This window comes from Podarcis cretensis (assembly GCF_951804945.1).
Source record: "Podarcis cretensis genome assembly, chromosome: 2".
Taxonomy (NCBI): Eukaryota; Metazoa; Chordata; class Lepidosauria; order Squamata; family Lacertidae; genus Podarcis; species Podarcis cretensis.
The window spans coordinates 125,935,421-125,956,337 of record NC_137171.1 but is presented as its reverse complement, the minus strand read 5'-3'; the positions used below and the strand labels follow the sequence as shown (position 1 = coordinate 125,956,337).

The 20,917-nt window shown below is 43.7% G+C and overlaps 2 protein-coding genes across 5 annotated transcripts in view; both read left to right on the top strand.

Moving 5' to 3' along the window:
- Positions 1–20,917, top strand: part of LOC307208622 (uncharacterized protein) — a 32,628-nt gene that overhangs the window by 1,543 nt on the left and 10,168 nt on the right. For 2 of the 4 annotated variants that reach the window (XR_013835200.1, XR_013835202.1), the window contains exon 2: positions 3,016–6,397. Coding sequence is in view for 1 of the 4 variants with exons in the window: in XM_079963418.1 (XP_079819544.1) it covers positions 3,168–4,763 (1,596 nt within the window). In the remaining 3 variants the exon portion in view is untranslated. Of the gene's footprint in view, positions 1–2,987; positions 6,572–20,917 lie in introns of those variants that run through there. The other 2 variants (XR_013835201.1, XM_079963418.1) reach the window with 2 other exon arrangements.
- LOC307208847 (uncharacterized protein) lies at positions 10,259–16,236 on the top strand. The gene is made up of 2 exons (XM_079963847.1): positions 10,259–10,860; positions 14,828–16,236. Exon 2 carries the CDS (start codon positions 14,939–14,941, stop codon positions 16,049–16,051), a length of 1,113 nt encoding a protein of 370 aa, XP_079819973.1. The 5' UTR covers positions 10,259–10,860; positions 14,828–14,938; the 3' UTR covers positions 16,052–16,236.

Here is a 20,917-nt window from a genome sequence, read left to right as displayed (position 1 = left end):
GCTCTTCTTGCGAGGCCCCTCCAGATGGAGAGGATGGCGCGCTGGGGAGCACAGCTGTCAACTTTTCCCTTTTCTTGCGAGGAATATTATTCGGAATAAGGGAATTTCCCGTTTAAAAAGGGAAACGTTGACAGCTATGGCTGGGGAGACCTTGGGCGCGCAGGGGAGAATCCGGGAAGTAGGGGGACAGTGGGTGTTTGGGGGGGGGCTGGGGAATGAATAGAAGCATCCTTTGGGAAGATAAGAACAGCCAAGCATCTGCAGAGAGAAAGATAAGAGACAGAGGTGGCCTTTGGTGTGGGAGATGGGGGGCGGGGGTCCAGAGGGCATGGGCGTAGCCAGGATTTATGGGGGGCACATTTGGGGGGGCAGGGCAGAACCGAATTGTCTGTGACACAATTGGTCAGTTAGTTAAGTATTTTAATTATTTACTTGATGGGGAAACTGCCTCCCTGCACTCCCCTTAAAAGAGTGGTTAAATTCCAATTTCATTCAAACTTTTTCATAATACCATATGATTAAAAAAAACAAAATTAATTTAAATGACACCAAAAAGAAAGAAAGAATACAATGTCTACCTGTCTCAAAGCAGCGTTTGAAACTCCCGTTGTTCTGGGCAAATTTTGTAACAAGGAATTTCATTAGCATGAGCAGTTTCTGAGCTTTGGGCACAGTACTGCACCTAAGATTTCAGATTAAAACTGCAGAGTGGAAGGAAAGGAGGACCTTTTCTGCCTCCCCACTTCCAGCCACTCTCTGAATTCTGGAGAAGAGACCATCTTAAGAATATTAGGGGAGCAGGCAGAAGAAGCATGGATTTGTTTTTTGCAGCCCAGACATTCCGTTGTTGTGCCCATAACCTAAGTGGAAGGTGCCTTTTAGCTGCTAGCTTTCATATATCAGTTTCTAACGCTGTCTCAAAGGTAGATCTTAACCCTTGTCTCACACAGAAAGGGGAGGGACCTCACCTGGGGGCTTCCATTTCTTCTCCCAGCTTGAAACCATGGGAGACCGTACATTTCCAGCTTTTCGTACAGGGTCCTTAACCAATCATTCAACACCTTCAGGTCTGTACACAGCCCACAAAAACTTGAGCCATAATATGTTCATTAGCCTTTAACCTGTGCTAATAATTGTGGTACATGGAGGATGCTGTGAAAATGCTTTTGGGATTTATATATCAATTATATATTGAAACCATCTTCATTACTTCTGGTTTTTGGTAGAGTGAGTTACAACCTGTGATACTGTCCATCGGCATCAAGTGAGAATAGATGTATGCACTTTCACAGTCTGGTGGGCTTCAAGGGTAAAGGCCCACAATCATGATGATGGTGATGATGATGATGATAATAATAATAATAATAATAATAATAATAATAATAATAAATTTAATATTTATACCCCGCCCATCTGACTGAGTTTCCCCAGCCACTCTGGGCGGCTTCCAATCAAGTGTTAAAAACAATACAGCATTAAATATTAAAAACTTCCCTAAACAGGGCTGCTTTCAGATGTCTTTTAAAGAGAAGGTAGCTGCTTATTTCCTTCACATCTGAAGGGAGGGCGTTCCACAGGGCGGGCGCCACCACCGAGAAGGCCCTCTGTCTGGTTCCCTGTAACCTCACTTCTTGCAATGATGGAACCGCCAGAAGGCCCTTGGCGCTGGATCTCAGTGTCCAGGCAGAATGATGGGGGTGTAGACATTCCTTCAGGTATACAGGACCAAGGCCGTTTAGGGCTTTGAAGGTCAGCACCAACACTTTGAATTGTGCTCGGAAACGTACTGGGAGCCAGTGCAGATCTCTAGATAGACAATGCCCGTTACTGGAGGGTTTACATGTAGACATCTGAATAATATAATTTCAGTTATAGAAAATAAAGGGGGGGGGAATAAAAGAGAGAGAAAAAGTGCAAAAAATACCATAATATTACCGTATTCTCATACTGCATATATGGTTATTAGAAACCTACTATGTTCTCTATGAACTCATTCCAAATGTCAGTATGTTTATCCAAACAAAGTCTACGTATATAAGTAATCCATTCATCCGTAGTGAGTGTTGTCATATCATCAATCCATCTGAAGGCAGCCCTATTTAGGGAAGTTTTTAATGTTGGATGTTTTATCGTGTTTTTAATATTCTGTTGGAAGCCACCCAGAGGGGCTAGATGGGCAGCGTAGAAAAACAACAACTAATATTAATTAAAGAGGAACTTGTCTTTATTCCTCCAATTCATCAATATCAGTCTCTTGGGCACATTTAGGAAGCGCATAATCAACTTTTGTAATCCAGTTGATATCTTGCAATCGGTATATAATTCCAAAAGATATTTTCCTCTGAAAGTCTTCACTGTTAGAATTCAGCTTTTTCAGTGTCACGCATATTCCTTTGGCCACCCACCCCAAAGGAGAAAGGAAAGTGAGAGAGTCCTGGACAGAGCAGAGGGGAGAATAATTATTATTATTATTTCTATTTATACCCCACCCTCCCCAGCGAAGGCCGGGCTCAGGGCGGCTAACAAGCAATAATAAAAACAAGTTGAATGAATACAACTTAAAAACAAGATTAAAATACAACAATTAAAATATTGAAACATTAAAATTTTAAAATGCAGCCTCATCACAGGAGGAGAAAGGAAAAAGGAAAAAAAAAGAGGGGAAGGGAATCAAATTGGCTCCAAGCCAAAGGCCAGGCGGAACAACTCTGGCTTACAGGCCCTGCGGAAAGAAATCAGATCCTGCAGGGCCCTGGTCTCATGAGGCAGAGCGTTCCACCAGGCCGGAGCCAGTGTTGAAAAGGCCCTGGCTCTGGTTGAAGCCAATCTAACTTCCTTAGGGCCCGGGACCACTAGGGTGTTGCTATTTATGGACCTTGAGGCTCTCTGTGGTGCATACCTGGAGAGGTGATCCCGTAGGTACGAGGGTCCTAGGCCGTGATGTTTAATTTTAAGAAGTTCGTTTTTCTTCTTTGAAACCCTAACAGGATTTTTTTTTCCTCCACTCGCAAATAGCAACAGAGAAGGCATTCAGAATTCTGAGAGGCCATCTGCAATTTCACTGGGAATAATGAAAAGAACATTAAAATGTGTGTAATATGCTTCAGCCAGTGTATGCACTTAGTTAACATCAATGAACTCACCCAGTAGACAAAACATTTGAAACTATGGATAGTGGAAAGAGCTTGAACTGGATTGAAACTCCTAAGAAACATCAACAAACTCGCACAGGAGAGAAGTCATTTAAATGTATGCAGTGTGGAAAGAGCTTCAGTATAAAGGGAAGCCTTACAATACATCAACGAACTCATACAGGGGAGAAACCATTTAAATGTCTGCAGTGTGGAAAGAGCTTCAGTCAAAGTGGACAATATAAAATACATCAGCAAACTCACACAGGAGAGAAACCATTTAAATGTTTGGAGTGTGGAAAGAGCTTCAGTCAAAGTGGACACTATAAAATACATCAGCGAACTCACACAGGTGAGAAACCATTTAAATGTTTGGAGTGTGGAAAGAGCTTCAGTCAAAGTGGACACTATAAAATACATCAGCGAACTCACACAGGGGAGAAATCGTTTAAATGTATGGAGTGTGGAAAGAGCTTTGCTCATAGTGCAACCCTTACAATACATCAGCGAACTCACACAGGGGAGAAACCATTTAAATGTATACACTGTGGAAAGAGCTTCATTATGAAGGGAAATCTTACAATACATCAACGCACTCACACAGGGGAGAAACCACATAAATGTATAGTGTGTGGAAAAAGCTTCACTTCAACCAAAAACCTTAGACTACACCAAAGACATCACACAGGGGAAAAACCATTTAAATGTATGGAGTGTGGAAAGAGCTTCAGTCAAGGTGGAAGCCTTAAAATGCATCAACGAATTCACACAGGGGAGAAACCATTTAAATGTATGGAGTGTGGAAAGAGCTTCAGTCATAGTGAAACCCTTAAAATGCATCATCGAACTCACACAGGGGAGAAACCATTTAAATGTATGGAGTGTGAAAAGAGCTTTTCTCATAGTGTAGCCCTTAGAGTACATCAACGAACTCACACAGGGGAGAAACCATTTAAATGTATGGATTGTGGAAAAAGCTTCAGTGAATGTGGTAAGCTTAGACTACATCAACGAACTCATACAGGGGAGAAACCCTTTAAATGTATGGAGTGTGGAAAGAGCTTCAGTGATAATGGGAACCTCAAAAGCCATCAGCGAACTCATACAGGGGAGAAACCATTTCAGTGTATGGATTGTGGAAAAAGCTTCAGTCAAAGTGGACACTATAAAATACATCAACGAACTCATACAGGGGAGAAACCCTTTAAATGCAAGAAGTGTGGAAAGAGCTTCCGTCATAGTGGACATTTTAAACTACATCAACGAACTCATACAGGGGAGAAACCATTTAAATGTATGGAGTGTGGAAAGAGCTATAGTCAAAGTCCACATTTAAAAATACATCAGCGAACTCATACCGGGGAGAAACCATTTAAATGTATGGAGTGTGGAAAGAGCTTCATTGATAGTGGGTACCTCAGAAGCCATCAGCGAACTCATACAGGGGAGAAACCATTTAAATGTATGGAGTGTGGAAAGAGCTTCAGTCAAAGTGGAAGCCTTAGAAAGCATCAGCGAACTCATACAGGGGAGAAACCATATAAATGTATGGAGTGTGGAAAGAGCTTCAGTGAAAGTAGAAGCCTTAGAGTACACAATAGAACTCACACAGGGCAGAAGCCATTTAAATGAATGGAGTGTGGAAAGAGCTTCAGTCAGGGGACATTTTAAAATACATCAATGAACTCATTTATAGAGTGCTGGAAGAGCGGCAGTTGATTTGGACATTTTAAGATACATCAACGAACACACTCATGGGGGGAGGAACTTAAATGTGTGGGTTGTGTTTGCAAAGAGCTTCCCTAAGAGTGGAGCACTTAGAAAACAGCAGTCAATTCACACGGGGAGAAACCATTTAAATTTATGGAGTATGAAAAGAACTTCAGTCGGAGTGAAAACATCTCTGAAGAATAGTGAACTCACATGTGAAGAAACCATTTAAATGCATGGAGTGTGGAAGGAGCTTCAGTTGGAGTGGAGATCCTTATATACATCAGCCGTTAAATGCATAGAGTATATGTGAAGTTCTGGTGTCTGCATGTAAAGTTGTACCCATGTATTAAAGTAATGAAGGTAATGTCTCACAATAGTAAATGCAATATCATATGTCATGAGCTGCTTGCAGTTTGTGGAGAACATGAATCTGCAATGCTGGTGGGAATGTTGATGCTCTTTTATTTGGCTGAAGTTTGGTCTTCAGTTGAGAGAGTTGGAAATGTTGGTGTTTTGGGGTTGCTAATAGAGCATTGTGGAAATTAGAGGGTGAAAGTTGTGATGCTTTGGAAGCAGGGATGGTTAAATTAGTAGTATACAAACAACCGTATAACACCTATTGTTGTAATTACACTAAATGAACAAATAAGACACAGAAAGAGTGAAGTAATCTTATGTACATAAAGTAATGTTGAAACCCCTGTATAGTTTTTGTTATTGATAATTGCGCTACAACTCCTCCTCATTCTTGCTTATTTGAAGGACTCAATGTGCAGTTAAAACATTATCTCCTGTGGCAGCAGGAATAAAGGATTAAATAAAGTTTTGAGCCCCAGGCCCTCCTCTCTGGCTGGGCTGCACACCTGTGCCTCAGGAGTTCTGAGACTGTCACGGTCAGAGCCACTCAAGTAGCAGCTTGAAGCAGGCAGGGTGATGGTGGTGGACACGAATTTCCCTTTCCCCTTGGATCATGTTGGGCTGGAGGCTGTTAGTTAACCCATTTAACAAGTAAACAATAGATTTCATATAATTTAGCACTGAATGAAATGTATGTATTTTTGTAATACAGTGGTACCTCTGGTTGCGTACTTAATTTGTTCAGGAGGTCTGTTCTTAACCTGAAACTGTTCTTAACTTGAAGCACCACCTTAGGTAATGGGGTCTCCTGCTGCGCCACTGCCACGCAATTTCTGTTCTCATCCTGAAGCAAAGTTCTTAACCCGAGGTAATATTTCTGTGTTAGTGGAGTCTGTAACCCGAAGCGTATGTAACCTGAGGTACCACTGTATCTGCAACAACTCTCTGTGATGGACTCTATGTAATGTAAGAATTTTTATGCTATGTGGACTTCTGAACTCCCAACTCCCATACCCTTATCATTCTAACAACTGTTTAAATCGTTTTAGAAATAGCACTTTTATGTGACGGACTGTTCTCACCTTGAGTGTTCCAGGCATAGGAATCTATGGGAATGGAATGCTAAGGATTGGTAGGTGGGCAAAAAGTGAGTGAAATATAAATCCTAAGATTCCAAGACACCTGGACACCCAAGAGTTTTAGCTCCCTGACCTGTGACCTTCCCTTTCACATATAACTTCTATGAGCTAATGCCTGTACATTTCTTTCAAAACTGTTTTAAAATGAACTCCTGACTTGGAGTCACTGACACTATTGCAATAGCTTATCTCAAAATAAACTGGGTCCCTTCCGGATGTTGAGTTTTTCTATCTCTTGGCTGTGTTTTTCTTTGAGGTGTTATTCCCTCCCCTGGGCATTAACCTTTGAAAGAATGTAGTATAAACACCGACAATCGGGAAACTCTGACCTGTGAGTGCTCCAATGGGAGAACAGCCTTTAGCAAAGGTGTCATGGACTTTAAAGGTGATCAAAACCATGACAAAAGGGGGGGAGTGTTCTAAGAGGAAAGCACGTTTGGCAAACCCTCACCACAATCGACTCCCACCTGGAAACCTATGTCCCCAACAGTGGTGTGGCTAGCCGCTTGGACATCCAGGGCGGTGGGGCTTGTGCCAGGCGCCTGAATATCAGCGCCTGAGGCCCGTTCTGCTCCAACACCCAGCAGACCCACATTGCTTTTTGTAGGCAGCGCGGAGCCTGCAGGCGCCCAAGTCATCGTATCACTCCCAGGAGAGACGCATGGCTCAGGCGTAGTGCCACTCCCTGTGGTGTGGTGCTCATTGCCCCTGACCCCTAGCTATGCCTCAGATCCCCACTGTGGAAGGATGTATGGATCCAGAATTTGCCTCCAGTCAGATTTCCCTCACCCTGTTCATTCCTGCGAAAGGCCTTTTCCAAAGTGGCTCCTAGTTTCTGGAAGGAACTTTCATAAAGCAGCCCCAAACTCTCTTCCTCTCAGAGGCAAACTCCTGATTTTGCCACCTCTGCTCTTCGAACTGCCATATTGTGAAACCCAAGGTGATGTAGATACATGGAGATTCCAGGTTCCTGAAATTTTCCTTACAAATATTGACCTTTAGTAGGTCTGGTGGTTGTGATCAGGGAGAGAAATTTCCTACTGCTGACGAAGAAGAAGAAGAAGAAGAGTTTGGATTTGATATCCCGCCTTTCACTCCCCTTCAGGAGTCTCAAAGCGGCTAACATTCTCCTTTCCCTTCCTCCCCCACAACAAACACTCTGTGAGGTGAGTGGGGCTGAGAGACTTCAAAGAAGTGTGACTGGCCCAAGGTCACCCAGCAGCTGCACGTGGAGGAGCCAAGACCCAAACCCTGTTCCCCAAATTACGAATCCACCGCTCTTAACCACTACACCACACTGGCTCTCAACCTGTACTGGTTGTTGTCAGGCAGAAGTGTGACGGACGGAGGACAGAGCCAGACCAGAGTCTGGTCATTCAGTCCCCCAGAAATTCCACCAGAGGGATGGAACCTCTCTCTGATTGGACAACAGCACTTTTGGAGGGAAAATAAAAGGAGCCATTTCTGAGGGAGAGAGTTGGATATGAGAGAAGATGAAGAGGGATTGTTTTGAGGTGGGAGTTGGGGAGGAGGATAGGATTTGCCTGAGGAAGAACTGGTTCTGGTTTGAGTTGAACACCCACCCTGAGGAGAACGTCCATGCCGTTGGGGGTCTGGGGAAGGTCTACAAACGGGTGTCCTGGGAGGGCTGACAGAAGAAGCAGATCCTGGGGGGATTCAGGCTCCCCTGGGTCCCCTTCCAGTCAGGAGGGGGCAGTTCTTCCAGGGAGAAAGGACCCCCAAGCCAGTCACAAGGGGGGGTGGGTCCCCTGGGTCTGTTATGCCATTTTGGAATTACCTCAGCAGTGGGGTTGCTTAGAGAGAAGGGGGAGCTGGGGGAAAATGCCCCTCGCTCATGAACCAGGGCATTGATGGGGGAAGGAAGATGTGTTGTATTGTCAGTATTTAACTGAACCACCTGACATAACTAAGTAAAAAAAATTGAAGTATAACAACTGCTATTTGAGTAAAGAGAGGTTAAGTAACACTGTGTTTAATCCTGAGACAGCTTATAGTTTAAGTAAATAAGTTGACTTCTACCCAGGAAAACGCATTTTCTGATCCGCTTTCTTTCACAAACTTCTTTGTTAATAAAACTCTCCTTGTTTGTTCAGCTTCTGCCTGAGACGATATTCACTCACTACAAGCCAAACTGTGGTAAATTGTAGAGATCTTTGAGATTGGCGTACTGTTAAATGTGCAAGCTATATTTAATGGGGGGCCGTTAGTGGGGTGAGTGCCGCATTCTTGACTGGTGGTTAATCATAGAACTGCAGAGTTGGAAAGGACCCCTGACGGTCATCTAGTCCAACCCCCAGCAATGCAGAAATCATTTTGCCCAATGTGAGACTTGAACCCACAACCCTGAGATTAGGACTCCCGTGCTCTGCTAACTGACCTATCCCAATGAATTCAATGGAACCTCCTCCAAGGTAACTGGGTAAAGTCCTCATTCTTGAAGTGGGAAGTTTTTAATCCTTGCGAAGCAAACAAAGCTGCACCTTCAGTCTTCCAAAATGGTATTCAAGATGCAATCCTCAGACATGACCGCAGTTTTGAAAATCCTCCATACAATTCCAGTTTCAGTTGCTTCAAATGCAAACTGGAAGTGATAAAAGTGTGGTGGGATTTCATACAGTATTCTCTGGGCATGGGCAGAGTTTGCTGCTCTTTCGGTAAAGCAGAGGCAGGGAAGCAGTGGCCAAAGAACCGCCTTGCAAGCTTGGTGTAACCACAGAAAGGGGGCCTTGTGAGCTGAGGTGCAGGATCCCAGAGCCTCCAGGATAGGAAGAACTGAACAGGGAAGAACAGCTCCCCCCCCCCCTCTATTATAGAGAGGAGATAGAGAGACTGACTCCCCCTCCCCCAAGCAATTCCGATGCAAGTCCTGGGGAAAATCCTCAGTGCAGGTTCCCATCCGAGCACCGGCAGGGGCTGCTCTGCCCCATAGCTCTATGGGCTGGAGCATTTAGAAAAGGGGGGGGGGCGTCGCTGGACTAACTCCTCCCGCCCTGCTCTTTCTGTTGCAGGAAAAGACGTCGGAAGAGCGAGCAAGGGAGGCGGAGGGGCAGAAGAGAGGACAAAGGGGTAAAGATGCAGCGATGGGGAAGGGAGGGGGGAAATGGGAAAGGACAAAGACCCCCTCCGTATCCCCCCCACAAAAAAAACCCCAGATCTTACATGGGACGATGAAGCCCCTCCAACACAAGAGATCACCTCCACCCCAATTACACTTGACTATGGGATATGCACGGGGGGGGGGGTGCAGGGGGCCTTTCTGGAGAGGAGGTCCTTGCACGGTTTCCTGGCGCCTTCTGCTTTGAAGCACCCCCGCCACGAACATTAGTTCCCTGGGGGGATAGAGGGAGTCCATGGAAGGGTGAAAGGGCGGGAGAGAGGCCTGGATAGAGACCCCCCCTTCCTTCCTTCCTTCTCTCTCCCTCCCCCCCCCCGTGGCTCGTCTTGCGAAGCCCCTCCGGATGGAGAGGTGGGCGCGCAGGGCGAGGGTTGAATGGTGCCGGGGGGGCATCTGGGCGCAGGGGAGACTCAGGGACGGAGGGAGGTGGGCAGAGGAAGTTGGGGGGCTGAGTGATCAATGGAAGCATCCGTGGGGGTAGGGGAGGGGAGCCCTACCGAACAGAGAGATGCACGTGGCCTTTTGGAAGAGATGTCTCCATCTTGGGCGCTGGGAGGGGGGGGAATCCCCGGAGGGGCTGCCTTGGCTTTTCCCTTCCCGGCAAGAAATCTGCCTTGGAGAGAGGGACAGGGAGGGATCCTAGAAAAGTGGGGGGGGGGGGTCCCATTTCCCCACCCAGTTCTTTCCAGGATGCTTCTTTCTCCCAAGGCCAGCCACTGGAGGGAAAAGGCAAGAAGATCCTGGGAGGAACCCCTCACTTAAGTTACCGGAAACTTGAGGTCCAGATTTCAAGAGGGCAGACCTGGTAGGCAGAGCAACCCCCTGGCCAGGTCAGCTGCATGAGAGCTCCAGGGAGGGCAGAAGAGAAAAGTCAGGAAATCCATTTCGGAAAGGATCTTCCTTTCTTCTTCCCTTTCTCCTCCTTTGTCTCCTGTCTCCTCTTTCCTCTCTTCTCTTCCTGTTGCCTTTTCACTCTCTGTGGAGGGGGAGACCATCAGATTCAGAGAAACCAGGATTGTCCTGGGGGTTGAGACTCCCCCACCCAAGTGTCCAGAATCCTCCTGTGTCTCCTTCCCCTCCTTCTCCCTTCTCTTTCATTTCCACCCTTACCTGGGTTTTCTTCTCTTCTCTACCTGGACTTCCTTACAGGGACCTTTAGGAAGTTCTCCAGAGTAACTGTGGGACCACTGAGTTCCTTTATCCTAAGAAGTTGTCTTCCTTTTTCTTCCTGTTCTGTTGTACTTGCTACCTGCTTAAGCACAAATTGAGCTGGCGAGAGGGTCGTCTTGCCCATCTCGAAAGTTTGACTTCCTACCAGGGGGGAGGGGATGTTGACAACTCACATGAGACCCACTTCCTCCCTGCAGAGAAGGAACCTATCACGGTAAGTAGCAAAGTTCACTTTCCACTGCATGACTGATCATTGATGCTGTTGTACAGTGGTATCTCGGGTTAAGAACTTAATTCGTTCTGGAGGTCCGTTCTTAACCTGAAACTGTTCTTAACCTGAGGTAGCACTTTAGCTAATGGGGCTTCCCACTGCTGCCGCGCCGCCACCATGCGATTTCTGTTCTCATCCTGAAGTAAAGTTCTTAACCCGATGTACTATTTCTGGGTTAGAGGAGTCTGTAACCTGAAGCGTCTCTAACCCGAGGTACCACTGTACAGCAACCCAAAAATATGGGTGGAGGGTGTTATGAAAATGCTTTCGGGATTCATATATCATTGATATATTGGTGGGCTTCAAGGGTAAAGGACCCATTATCATGATAGACAATGCCTATTGCTGGAGGGTTCTGACTGATAATCCTTTAATTCCTTCTGCTAAGCTTATATTATTCAGGAGAACGTCCAGAACTGATATGAATAACAATGGTGACAGTGGACACTTTTGTTTTGTCCCTTTTGTAATTTCAATATTTCAATATTTTCTGTTAATACATTTATTTACAATAGGTTTTGCCTTTTGTCTTGAATATATTTCTTTTATACTTCTCATAAACAATTGACCCATTTGCATCATTTCTAAGTTTTTGATCTTAAATTCCCAAGATATATTATCAAAGGCCATCTCAGCATCCACAAATATTATGCCTGCCTGCTTTTCATTCCTGGCCGTCAAGTACTGAATAATATTCCTTATATTGTCCTTCATCTGGCGGCCAGGAATAAAGCCTTAATATTTGCAAATAGTTCATAATCACTGTTCAACAAAGAAATCAGCCTGTAGATTTTAACCTGTAATAAGTCTGAGTCTGGTTTGGGTATCAGTGTAATATATGCTTCTTTCCAAGTCTATGGTATTTCTCCTTTTTTCAAAATATTGTTCATCGCTTCCTCCAATGGTGCCAGTAGGGTGTAGCTGAAATTTTTATAATATTTAATAACAACAACAATTTATTACGTATACCCCGCCCATCTGGCTGGGCTTCCCCAGCCACTCTGAGCAGCTTCCAACAAAATATTAAAATACGGTAATGCATCAAACATTAAAAGCTTCCCTAAACAGGGCTGCCTTCAGATGTCTTCTAAAAGTCTGGTACTTAATGTTTTCTTTGACATCTGGTGGGAGGGCGTTCCACAGGACGAGTGCCACTACCGAGAAGGCCCTCTGCCTGGTTCCCTGTAACTTGGCTTCTTGTAGCGAGGGAACCGCCCGAAGGCCCTTGGCGCTGGACCTCAGTGTCCGGGCAGAACTATGGGGGTGGAGACACTCCTTCAGGTATACTGGGCTGAGGCCATTTAGGGCTTTAAACGTCCGGCTAGAACGATGAGGGTGAGCACGCTTCAGATATACTGGACCGTTTAGGGCTTTAAAGGTCAGCACCAACACTTTGAACTGTGCTCGGAAACGTACTGGGAGCCAATGTAGGTCTTTCAAGACCGAAGTTATGTGGTCTTGGCGGCCGCACCCAGTCACCAGTCTAGCTGCCGCATTCTGGATTAGTTGTAGTTTCTGGGTCACCTTCAAAGGTAGCCCCACATAGAGCGCATTGCAGTAGTCCAAGCGAGAGATAACCAGAGCATGCACCCCTCTGGTGAGGCAGTCTGTGGGCAGATAGGGTCTCAGCCTGTATACCAGATGGAGCTGATAAACAGCTGCCTGGGACACAGAAATGACTTGCGCCTCCATGGACAGCTGTGAGTCCAAACTGACTCCCAGGCTGTGCACCTGGTCCTTCAGGGGCACAGTTACCCCATTCAGGACCAGGGAATCATCAACACCCACCCACCTCCTGTCCCCTAAAAACAGTACTTCTGTCTTGCAGTAACTCCATCCGTTCCTAGTGCTTTTCCTGATTTTAAGTCCTTTATTGTTCTCCAAATTTCTTCCACTTCTATTAATTCATTCAGTCTGTCCTTCTTTTCTGTTGGGATTTGTTGCACTCCATTCTTCTTTAAAAATTCTTATACTTTGACTATGTTCCCTTTTCCACCTTTTTTATACAATTGTCTATAGAAATTTACAAATCATTTTCTTATTTCTTTCAGATTCTCTAGTTCTTTCTCTCCAATTTTAATTTTATATATGTCTTTTGAGATTATCTTTTATTTATCTGCCATGCTAGCCATTTTCCTGATTTATTTGCGTTTTCAAAGTTCTTTTGTTTCATCGTTTTAATTTCCCATTCTACTTCCTGATTCACAATTGTTGAAAATTGACTTCATAATATCTTAATATTTTGATTAATCATTATATCATTTGGGTTTTTAGCTAGTTTTTTTTTCCATTTTTCATTATCATTTAAAATTTCCATTTTTTATTTTCTCAGAAAGTTTTGGGTATATTGATTTTTAACATAAACTTTCCAAACAAAACATCCATCTTATCATCTCTTACACATCTTGGCTATTTTTAGCCAGTGACTTCCATCATTCCCTTCTAATGATTTCATCCTATCTCTCTTCTGTTTACATTTTGTCTCTTTACTACTATTTATATAATCAAAATCTTAACATCCTATCTTTTAACTTTGATTAACAATATGTCTTATCTCCATTTTTTCACAAAACTTCTTGTTATCCTACAAGCGTATTCAACTGAATACCATTGTCCTTCAAATAATTCACAAATTCACTCCAGTCCTTCAGGCATTTTTGGTCCCCGTTCTCGGATTCTCCCGGTCATCTTAGCTAATTCTGGCTACTCCATCAATTGACTGAAAGAAAAATAACATTTTTGGTAGCACATTCATTTTTATAACCGATATCCTTCCCCAAAGTGACAATTTCATCCTTCCCCATACTTCCAAATCACTCTTAATCTTATTCCATACCTGGTTATGGTTCTCTTGATATCAATTTATATTTTGGGGGGTTAACAATATTTGTAGGTATTTCACTTTCTTTATCACCCCGTTTACGTTTATTGTTGCAACTGGTTCACCATCTTTTTTGTCCATATTTTTAACAAACAAGCTTGATTCTATTCTCTTTCTCATTCTATCAATTTCCAATGAAACTTCCCCATTCAGGTCCCCCATAATTATTTTTTGATCCACAAAGTCAAATAATTTATCTTCCAACTTTCTATAAAATTCAGTCTTGCTGCCATTTGGTGCATAAATCCTGACAATTATCAGTTTTCCTCCCTTCTTTGTCCTTTATGATTTGTCTCACTTCATTTTTTTTTTTAATACAACACCACCCCTCTCTTTTTACTCCTGTTTTGGGGGGGCTGCAGCGCCCTTGCAGACTCCCCCTTTGTCTCACAAAGAGCTGAACTCTCCCCTAAGGGCTGAGTCCCGTCTCTTCTCAGTTCTGCGGACCAACAGGAAGTCGATGTTTTATGTTTAATCATGTTTTAATATTCCATTGAGAGCTGCCCAGAGGGCTGGGGAAACCCAGCCGGATGGGTGGGGTTTGAATAATATATTAGAATTAATTATTTGATTAATTAAGGTGGAACATATTTTCCCCCTTTAATTTATAGTATCATTCTCTTGGCCACATTTAGGAAAGGCATAATCCGCTTCTGTAATCCAATTGGCAGCTTACATGCAATTGGTATATTATTCCAAAGGATATTTTCTTCTGAAAGTCTTCCCGTTAGAATTCAACTTTTTCAGTGTCACACATATTTGCTTAGCCACCCATCCAAAGAAGAAAGGAAAGTGAGAGAGTCCTGGACAGATAATTTCGACAAGGATAGTTCTATATCACAAGACGGGCATGAGATCAGGTGGTCCATTCCCTGGCCATACTTCCTCAGGGAGACATAGAGAAGAGAGGGGAGAATCTAGGAGATGCTTTTAAAAAAAAAAGACCGTGGTGTTAATTAGACTCACTTTGTTTTAAGTTCCTTTTCCCTCTTCCTTGAAACCCTAAAATGATTTTCTTTCCTCCCAAAGGAAAAGGTGATCCAAATTCTGAGGAGACACCTTCAATTTCATTGAGAATAATGAAGGCAAAGTTAAAATGTACATAATGTCCTTCTGTCAGTGCGTACTGCGTTTACAATAATGAACTCAACAGAAGAGAAACCATCTAAAGCTATGCAGTGCAAAAAGAGCTTGAACTGGAGCAAAACTCTTAGGAAAAATCAACAAACTCGTAAGGGAGGGAAACCAATTAAATGTATGGAGTGTGGAAAGAGCTTCAGTCAAAGTGGACAGCTTAGAACACATCAGCGAATTCACACGGGAGAGAAACCATTTAAATGTTTGGAATGTGGAAAGAGCTTTGGTCGTAGGGACGCCCTTACAATACATCAGCGAACTCACACAGGGATGAAACCATTTAAATGTATGGAGTGTGGAAAAAACCTCAGTCAAAGTGGAAACCTTAGAACACATCAGAAAACTCACACAGGGGAGAAACCATTCCACTGTATGGAGTGTGGAAAAAGCTTCCATCAAAGTGGGCCCCTTCGAATACATCAGCAAACTCACTCCGGGAAGAAACCATTTAAATGTATGGAGTGTGGAAGGAGCTTCAGTCAAAGTGGAAACCTTAGAACACATCAGAAAACTCACACAGGGGAGAAACCATTTAAATGTATGGAATGTGGGAAGAGCTTCAGTCAAAGTGGATACCTCAGAACACATCAGAAAACTCACACAGGGGAGAATCCATATAACTGTGTAGAGTGTGGAAGGAGCTTCAGTCAAAGTGGAAATTATAAAAGCCACCAAAGAACTCACACAGGGGAGAAACCATTTAAATGTATGGAGTGTGGACAGAGTTTTCGTCATAGTGTAACCTTTAGAATACATCAGCGAACTCACACAGGGGAGAAACCATATAAATGTATGGAGTGTGGAAAGAGCTTCACTTCAACCAAAAACCTTAGACTGCACCAAAGAATTCACACAGGGGAGAACCCATATAACTGTATAGATTGTGGAAAGAGCTTCAGTCAAAGTGGAAATTATAAACGCCACCAAAGAACTCACACAGGGGAGAAACCATTTAAATGTATGGAGTGTGGAAAGAGCTTCCGTAATGGTGGAACCCTTAGAAGCCATCTACAGACTCACACAAAGGAGAAACCATTTAAATGTATGGAATGTGGAAAGCTCTTCAGTCAAAGTGGAAACCTTAAGAGACATCAGCGAACTCACACCAGAGAATAACCATTTAAATGTAAGGAGTGCGGAAGGAGCCTCGGTCAAAGCGGACATTTTAAAGACACCAGAGAACGTTCGGGCAGGGGGGAAAGCATTTAAATGTGAGGATTGTGTTTGCAAAGAGCTTTACTGATAGTGGAGCACATAGAAAACATCAACATACACACACCAGTGAGAAATCATTTAAATATATGGAAAATATAAATATAATATAACATTTAAATATATGTGGAAAGAGTTTCAGTCAGTGTGGAAGGAGCTTCAGTTGGAGTGGAGATCCTTATATACATCAGCCGCTAGATGCATAGAGTATATGCGAAGTTCTGGTGTCTGCATGTAAATTTGTACCCATGTATTCAAGTAATGATGTCTCACAATAGTAAATGCAATATCATATATCATTAACTGTTTGCAGTTTGCGGAGAGCGTGAACCTGCAATGCTGGTGGTCAATGTTGATGCCTCTCAATGTTGATGCCTCTCAAGTCGAGACTGAACTGGTGTTTCTGTTGTAAAATTAGTTAACACATTTAGAATATGATAGAATTTGTATAACTTAACAGTGAATGAAACATATGTACCTTTGTTATACCTTCATCTTACTTTCTCTGATGGAAGCTATGTCTCAGTGCTCTAATAATTTCTAGGCTACCGGGACTTCTCAACCCCGACTTCCACCCGCTTATCTTTCGAACAACTGTTTAAAAGGTTTAGAAATAGAAAATTTATGTGACCGACTCTTCTTCCCTTGAGTCTTTTTCCCAGGCGTTGGGAGCCATTGGAATGGTAAGCTAAGGACTTTCTAAAGGTCTGGACAATAAATGAGTGAAATGTAAATCCTAAGACAGCAAGACACCAGGATACCCAAAATAATGGACAGAAGAACCATTTTAGCTCCCTGACTGACATTCCCTTACATGTATAAGTTCTATGAGCTAATTCCTGTACCATTCTCAAAAAAAAACCCCTCTCAAAGTTGTACTAAAATGAACCTGTGGTTTTGAGTCACTGGAGGTATTGCAATATCTTATCTCTCAATAAACTGGGTCCCTTCCGGACGTTGAATTTTCCTATCTCTTGGGTGTGTTTTTCTTTGAGGTGTTATTCCTTCACCTGGCCATGGGGCATTGAGAGGTGGTTTGGAAGGAAATTCTTACCCTGTATCTTAAAGCCTGGAATAAACAATTTCGAAAGGGATAAGGGGGTGTCAGATTTCCCTCACTTCCTTTCCATCCTGGGAAAGACCTTGTCTGAAGTGGTTCCTGGTTCCTGGAATTCCCTTTCACAAGGAGCCCCAAACTCTTCCTCTCACAGGCACACAGCTTTTACCACCTCTGCTCTTAGAACTGCCATATCGTGAAACCCAAGGTGATGTAGATACATGGAGATTCCAGGTTCCTGAAGTTTTCCTTACAAAGTATTGACCTTTTGTAGGTCTGGTGGTTGTGATGAGGGACAGAGATTTCCTACTGCTGACCTGTACTGGTTGTTGTCAGGCAGAAGTGTGACGGACGGACGACAGAGCTGGACCAGAGTCTGGTCATTCAGTCCCCCAGAAATTCCACCAGAGGGATGGAACCTCACTCTGATTGGACAACAGCACTTTTGGAGGGAAAATAAAAGGAGCAATTTCTGAGGGAGAGAGTTAGTGTTCGATATGAGAGAAGATGAAGAGGGATTTGTTTAGAGGGGGGAGTTGGGGAGGAGAATAGGATTTGCCTGAGGGAGAACTGGTTCTGGTTTGAATTGAACATCCTCCCTGAGAGAGGAAAGACCCTCCCAGCCTGGAGAGGGAGACCCAGTTGGGGGTCTGGGGAAGGTTTACAAACAGGGGTGTCCTGGGATGGCTGACTCTTGAGGCAGAAGAAGCAGATCCTGGGGGATTCAGGCTCCTCAGGGTCTCCTTCCTGTCCGGAGGGGGGAGTTCTTCTAGGGAGAGAAGACCCCCAAGCCAGTCACAAGCGGGGAGGTGGTCCCTTGGGTCTCTTACGCCATTTTGGAATTACCCCAGCAGTGGGGTTGCTTAGAGAGGGAAAGTGCCCCTCGCTCATGAACCAGGATATTGATAGGGGAAGGAAGCTGTGCTGTATTATTTAACTGAACCACCTGTCATAACTAAATAACAGAAACTGAAGTATAATAACTTTTTTTAGTGAAGAGAGCTTAAGAAAAGCTGTGACTGTAATCCTGTGTTTAAGCCTGAAACATAGTTTAAGTAAATAAGTTGACTTCTACCCAGGAGAACACATTTCCTGACCCACTTTCTTTCAAAAACTTATTTTTATTAATAAAACTCTCCTTGTTTGTTCAACATCTGCCCGAGACAATATTCACTCACTACAAGATAAACTGTGGTAAATTGTATAGATTTTTGTAGTTTGTATACAGTGAGATGTGCACACTATATTTAATAGTGGGCAGTTAGAGGGTCAGTCCAGTATTATTTATTTATTAAAGTTCGTATGTTACATCGGTAAACATTATATTACATCACAAGGCTTATTATACTGTAATTTTTAGCATCATACTAACACTTTGGACTTCCTGTCTGTCCCGTTGTATATTCCTTTTTTACAAATGAATGTATTTTTATTATTGTATTGAGGCATCTAATCATAAGCCTGCATTTTTATCAAAGCTTATATGTTTAATCAGGGCTTGTATTTTAAAATGAGCTTAAAGATTTTCAAATGTTTCATGCCAGGCAGAAGAGCAGCTGCCTAAGAACCTTGGCAAAATGTTTTTACTCCTAGACAAGGGGGCCCCCTGATTTATAGCAGAAAACAATTCTCAAAGTCGTAAAAAGGGAATTACAGGCTGACAGCCACGGTTACACTGACCCTACAAATTAAGGGTGGATAAATAGTAAAATGAGCCATATCTTCTTCCTAAGGTTAAAAAGGTCAAGAGCAGTGAAAAAGACAACTGGCTTGGCTGGCAGAAAGAGAGCATTTTTGGGAAGTCTTTTCTAAAGCTGTTTCTTTCTTAAACTAAGATCCTTTTAAGATTTCTTTTCCTTTTAAAAGGTTATTTATGTATTAAATATATTAGCTTAAATATAATTATGCAAAGGATTTAAGAAATGCTAGATTCTTATTTCATATAGTTGTAAGAGTTGTAACTATCCTGAAATTAAGTCAGCCACCAGCCCGGCCTCCTGTCAGACAGGAGACGCCATCGAGCACTCCTGATATATGGTTGTCAGGCCTTTTGTTTAGAAACCTTCAAATGAAGGAGATCTCTCAATGTTGATGTGAACTCAAAATCCTTGACATATGTTTAAGATAAAAATTCAAGATTAACCATCTGTTTTGGAAGGCAATAGGGCAAGGAGGGCAAGAGGTGAGCTGGTAATTAAGATTCCTTGTTGAGACACATGTAAGATATATTACTACTTATTTGTCATTTATAGATAGAAGAATATATAGCTTTTTGATTCCCATAAAAGGGCAAGAGGAAATGGGTGTATCTTTTGTGATTGGTTCTAGCAAATAGCCAATAGGAATTTCAACCAGGCTGATTGGACAGAGGCAGCCACAGGAGGAGCAAGGGGGCTGGATTAAGGAAATATAAGTGCTGGCCAGAATGGCAAGAGGCCAGGCCAGAGTTTGGTAACCATATACCACTGTGCCTCATATTTATTTGTCTGACAAATAAATTATGATTTTAATTTCTCTATTGCTGCGTTGAATATTTCATTCCAGCTAAGTGTTAACCACAAGCAGGGTGCTACAGTATATTTCCTTACATTTTATCTAATACATTGCAATATCAATATGTACCCTTAGTCTTATTTCTCAACTCAGTCTCTCTCCGTCAATCAAATGCTGAATTTTGGAAATTCCCATATGTGAGAACCCACAGTTCAGGTCACACAAGGAGCCCCGTTTTTAAATGTTTTCTGGTGATACTTATTCAATCTGTCCTCTACCCCCCAGAACCATAAAACTGTGGAGCTCGAAGGGAACCCCAGGGTCATCTAGTCCAACCCCTCTGCAATGCAGGGGTCACAAAGAAAGCATCTGCCAAATACAGGGGCCCACCCTCTTTCCCCACTTGGAGTCCTCACCCCTTCTCAAGGGACACCCATTTCTGAGCCCCCCAAAGAGCTCTCCCCACCCCCCCCGGGGTTCGTGGGGGTTGCAGGGACTTCAAAGGCCTTGGGTCCCATGGTTTCCCTTCCACCCACCCACCTAGGGGATCCTCCCATTCATCTCTCAGCCCCCCAACAGCCTTCTCTGCACCCCAGTCGCCCCAGAGCCTCCCCTTCACCCAAAGGACTCGCCACCCCAGAGGCCTCCAAAAACAAGCGGAAAAAGGAGAGGAGACGAGGCGGGGTGAGGGAGAGAGGGGCCTTTTCGGGGCTGCTCTAGGCAGGTGGGGTCTCTCTCTCTCTCTGAGTGGGCACAGCATGAGGCTCGTCCTTTCAGGGTTGTGTGTTCGAGACCCATGTGGGGCAAAAGAGCCCTGCATTATAGACTGGTGGTTAATTATAGAAATGCAGAGTTGCAAGGGACCCCCAATGGTCATCTAGACCAACCCCCTGCAATGCTGGAAACTCCAATGTGGGACTAGGCAAACTAAAACTGGTATTGTAAAAGCGTGGTGGGAGTTCATACAATATACTCTGGGCATGTGCAGAGTTTGCTGCTCTCTCTAGACCAGAGGCAGGGAAGCAGTGGCCCAAGAACCGCCCTGCAGGCTTGGTCTAACCGCAGAAAAGGGGCCTTGCGGGCTGAGATGCAGGATCCCAGAGCGTCCAGTATGGGAAGAACTGGACAGGGAAGAACTGCCCCCCTCCCTATCATAGAGAGGAGAGAGATAGAGAGGCCTCCCATGCAACCCCATCCGAGCACCGGCAGGGGCTGCTCTG

Coding starts and splice junctions, on each gene's coding strand:
- LOC307208847 (XM_079963847.1), top strand. CDS start 14,939: ATGAACTCAACAGAAGAGAAACCATCTAAAGCTATGCAGTGCAAAAAG.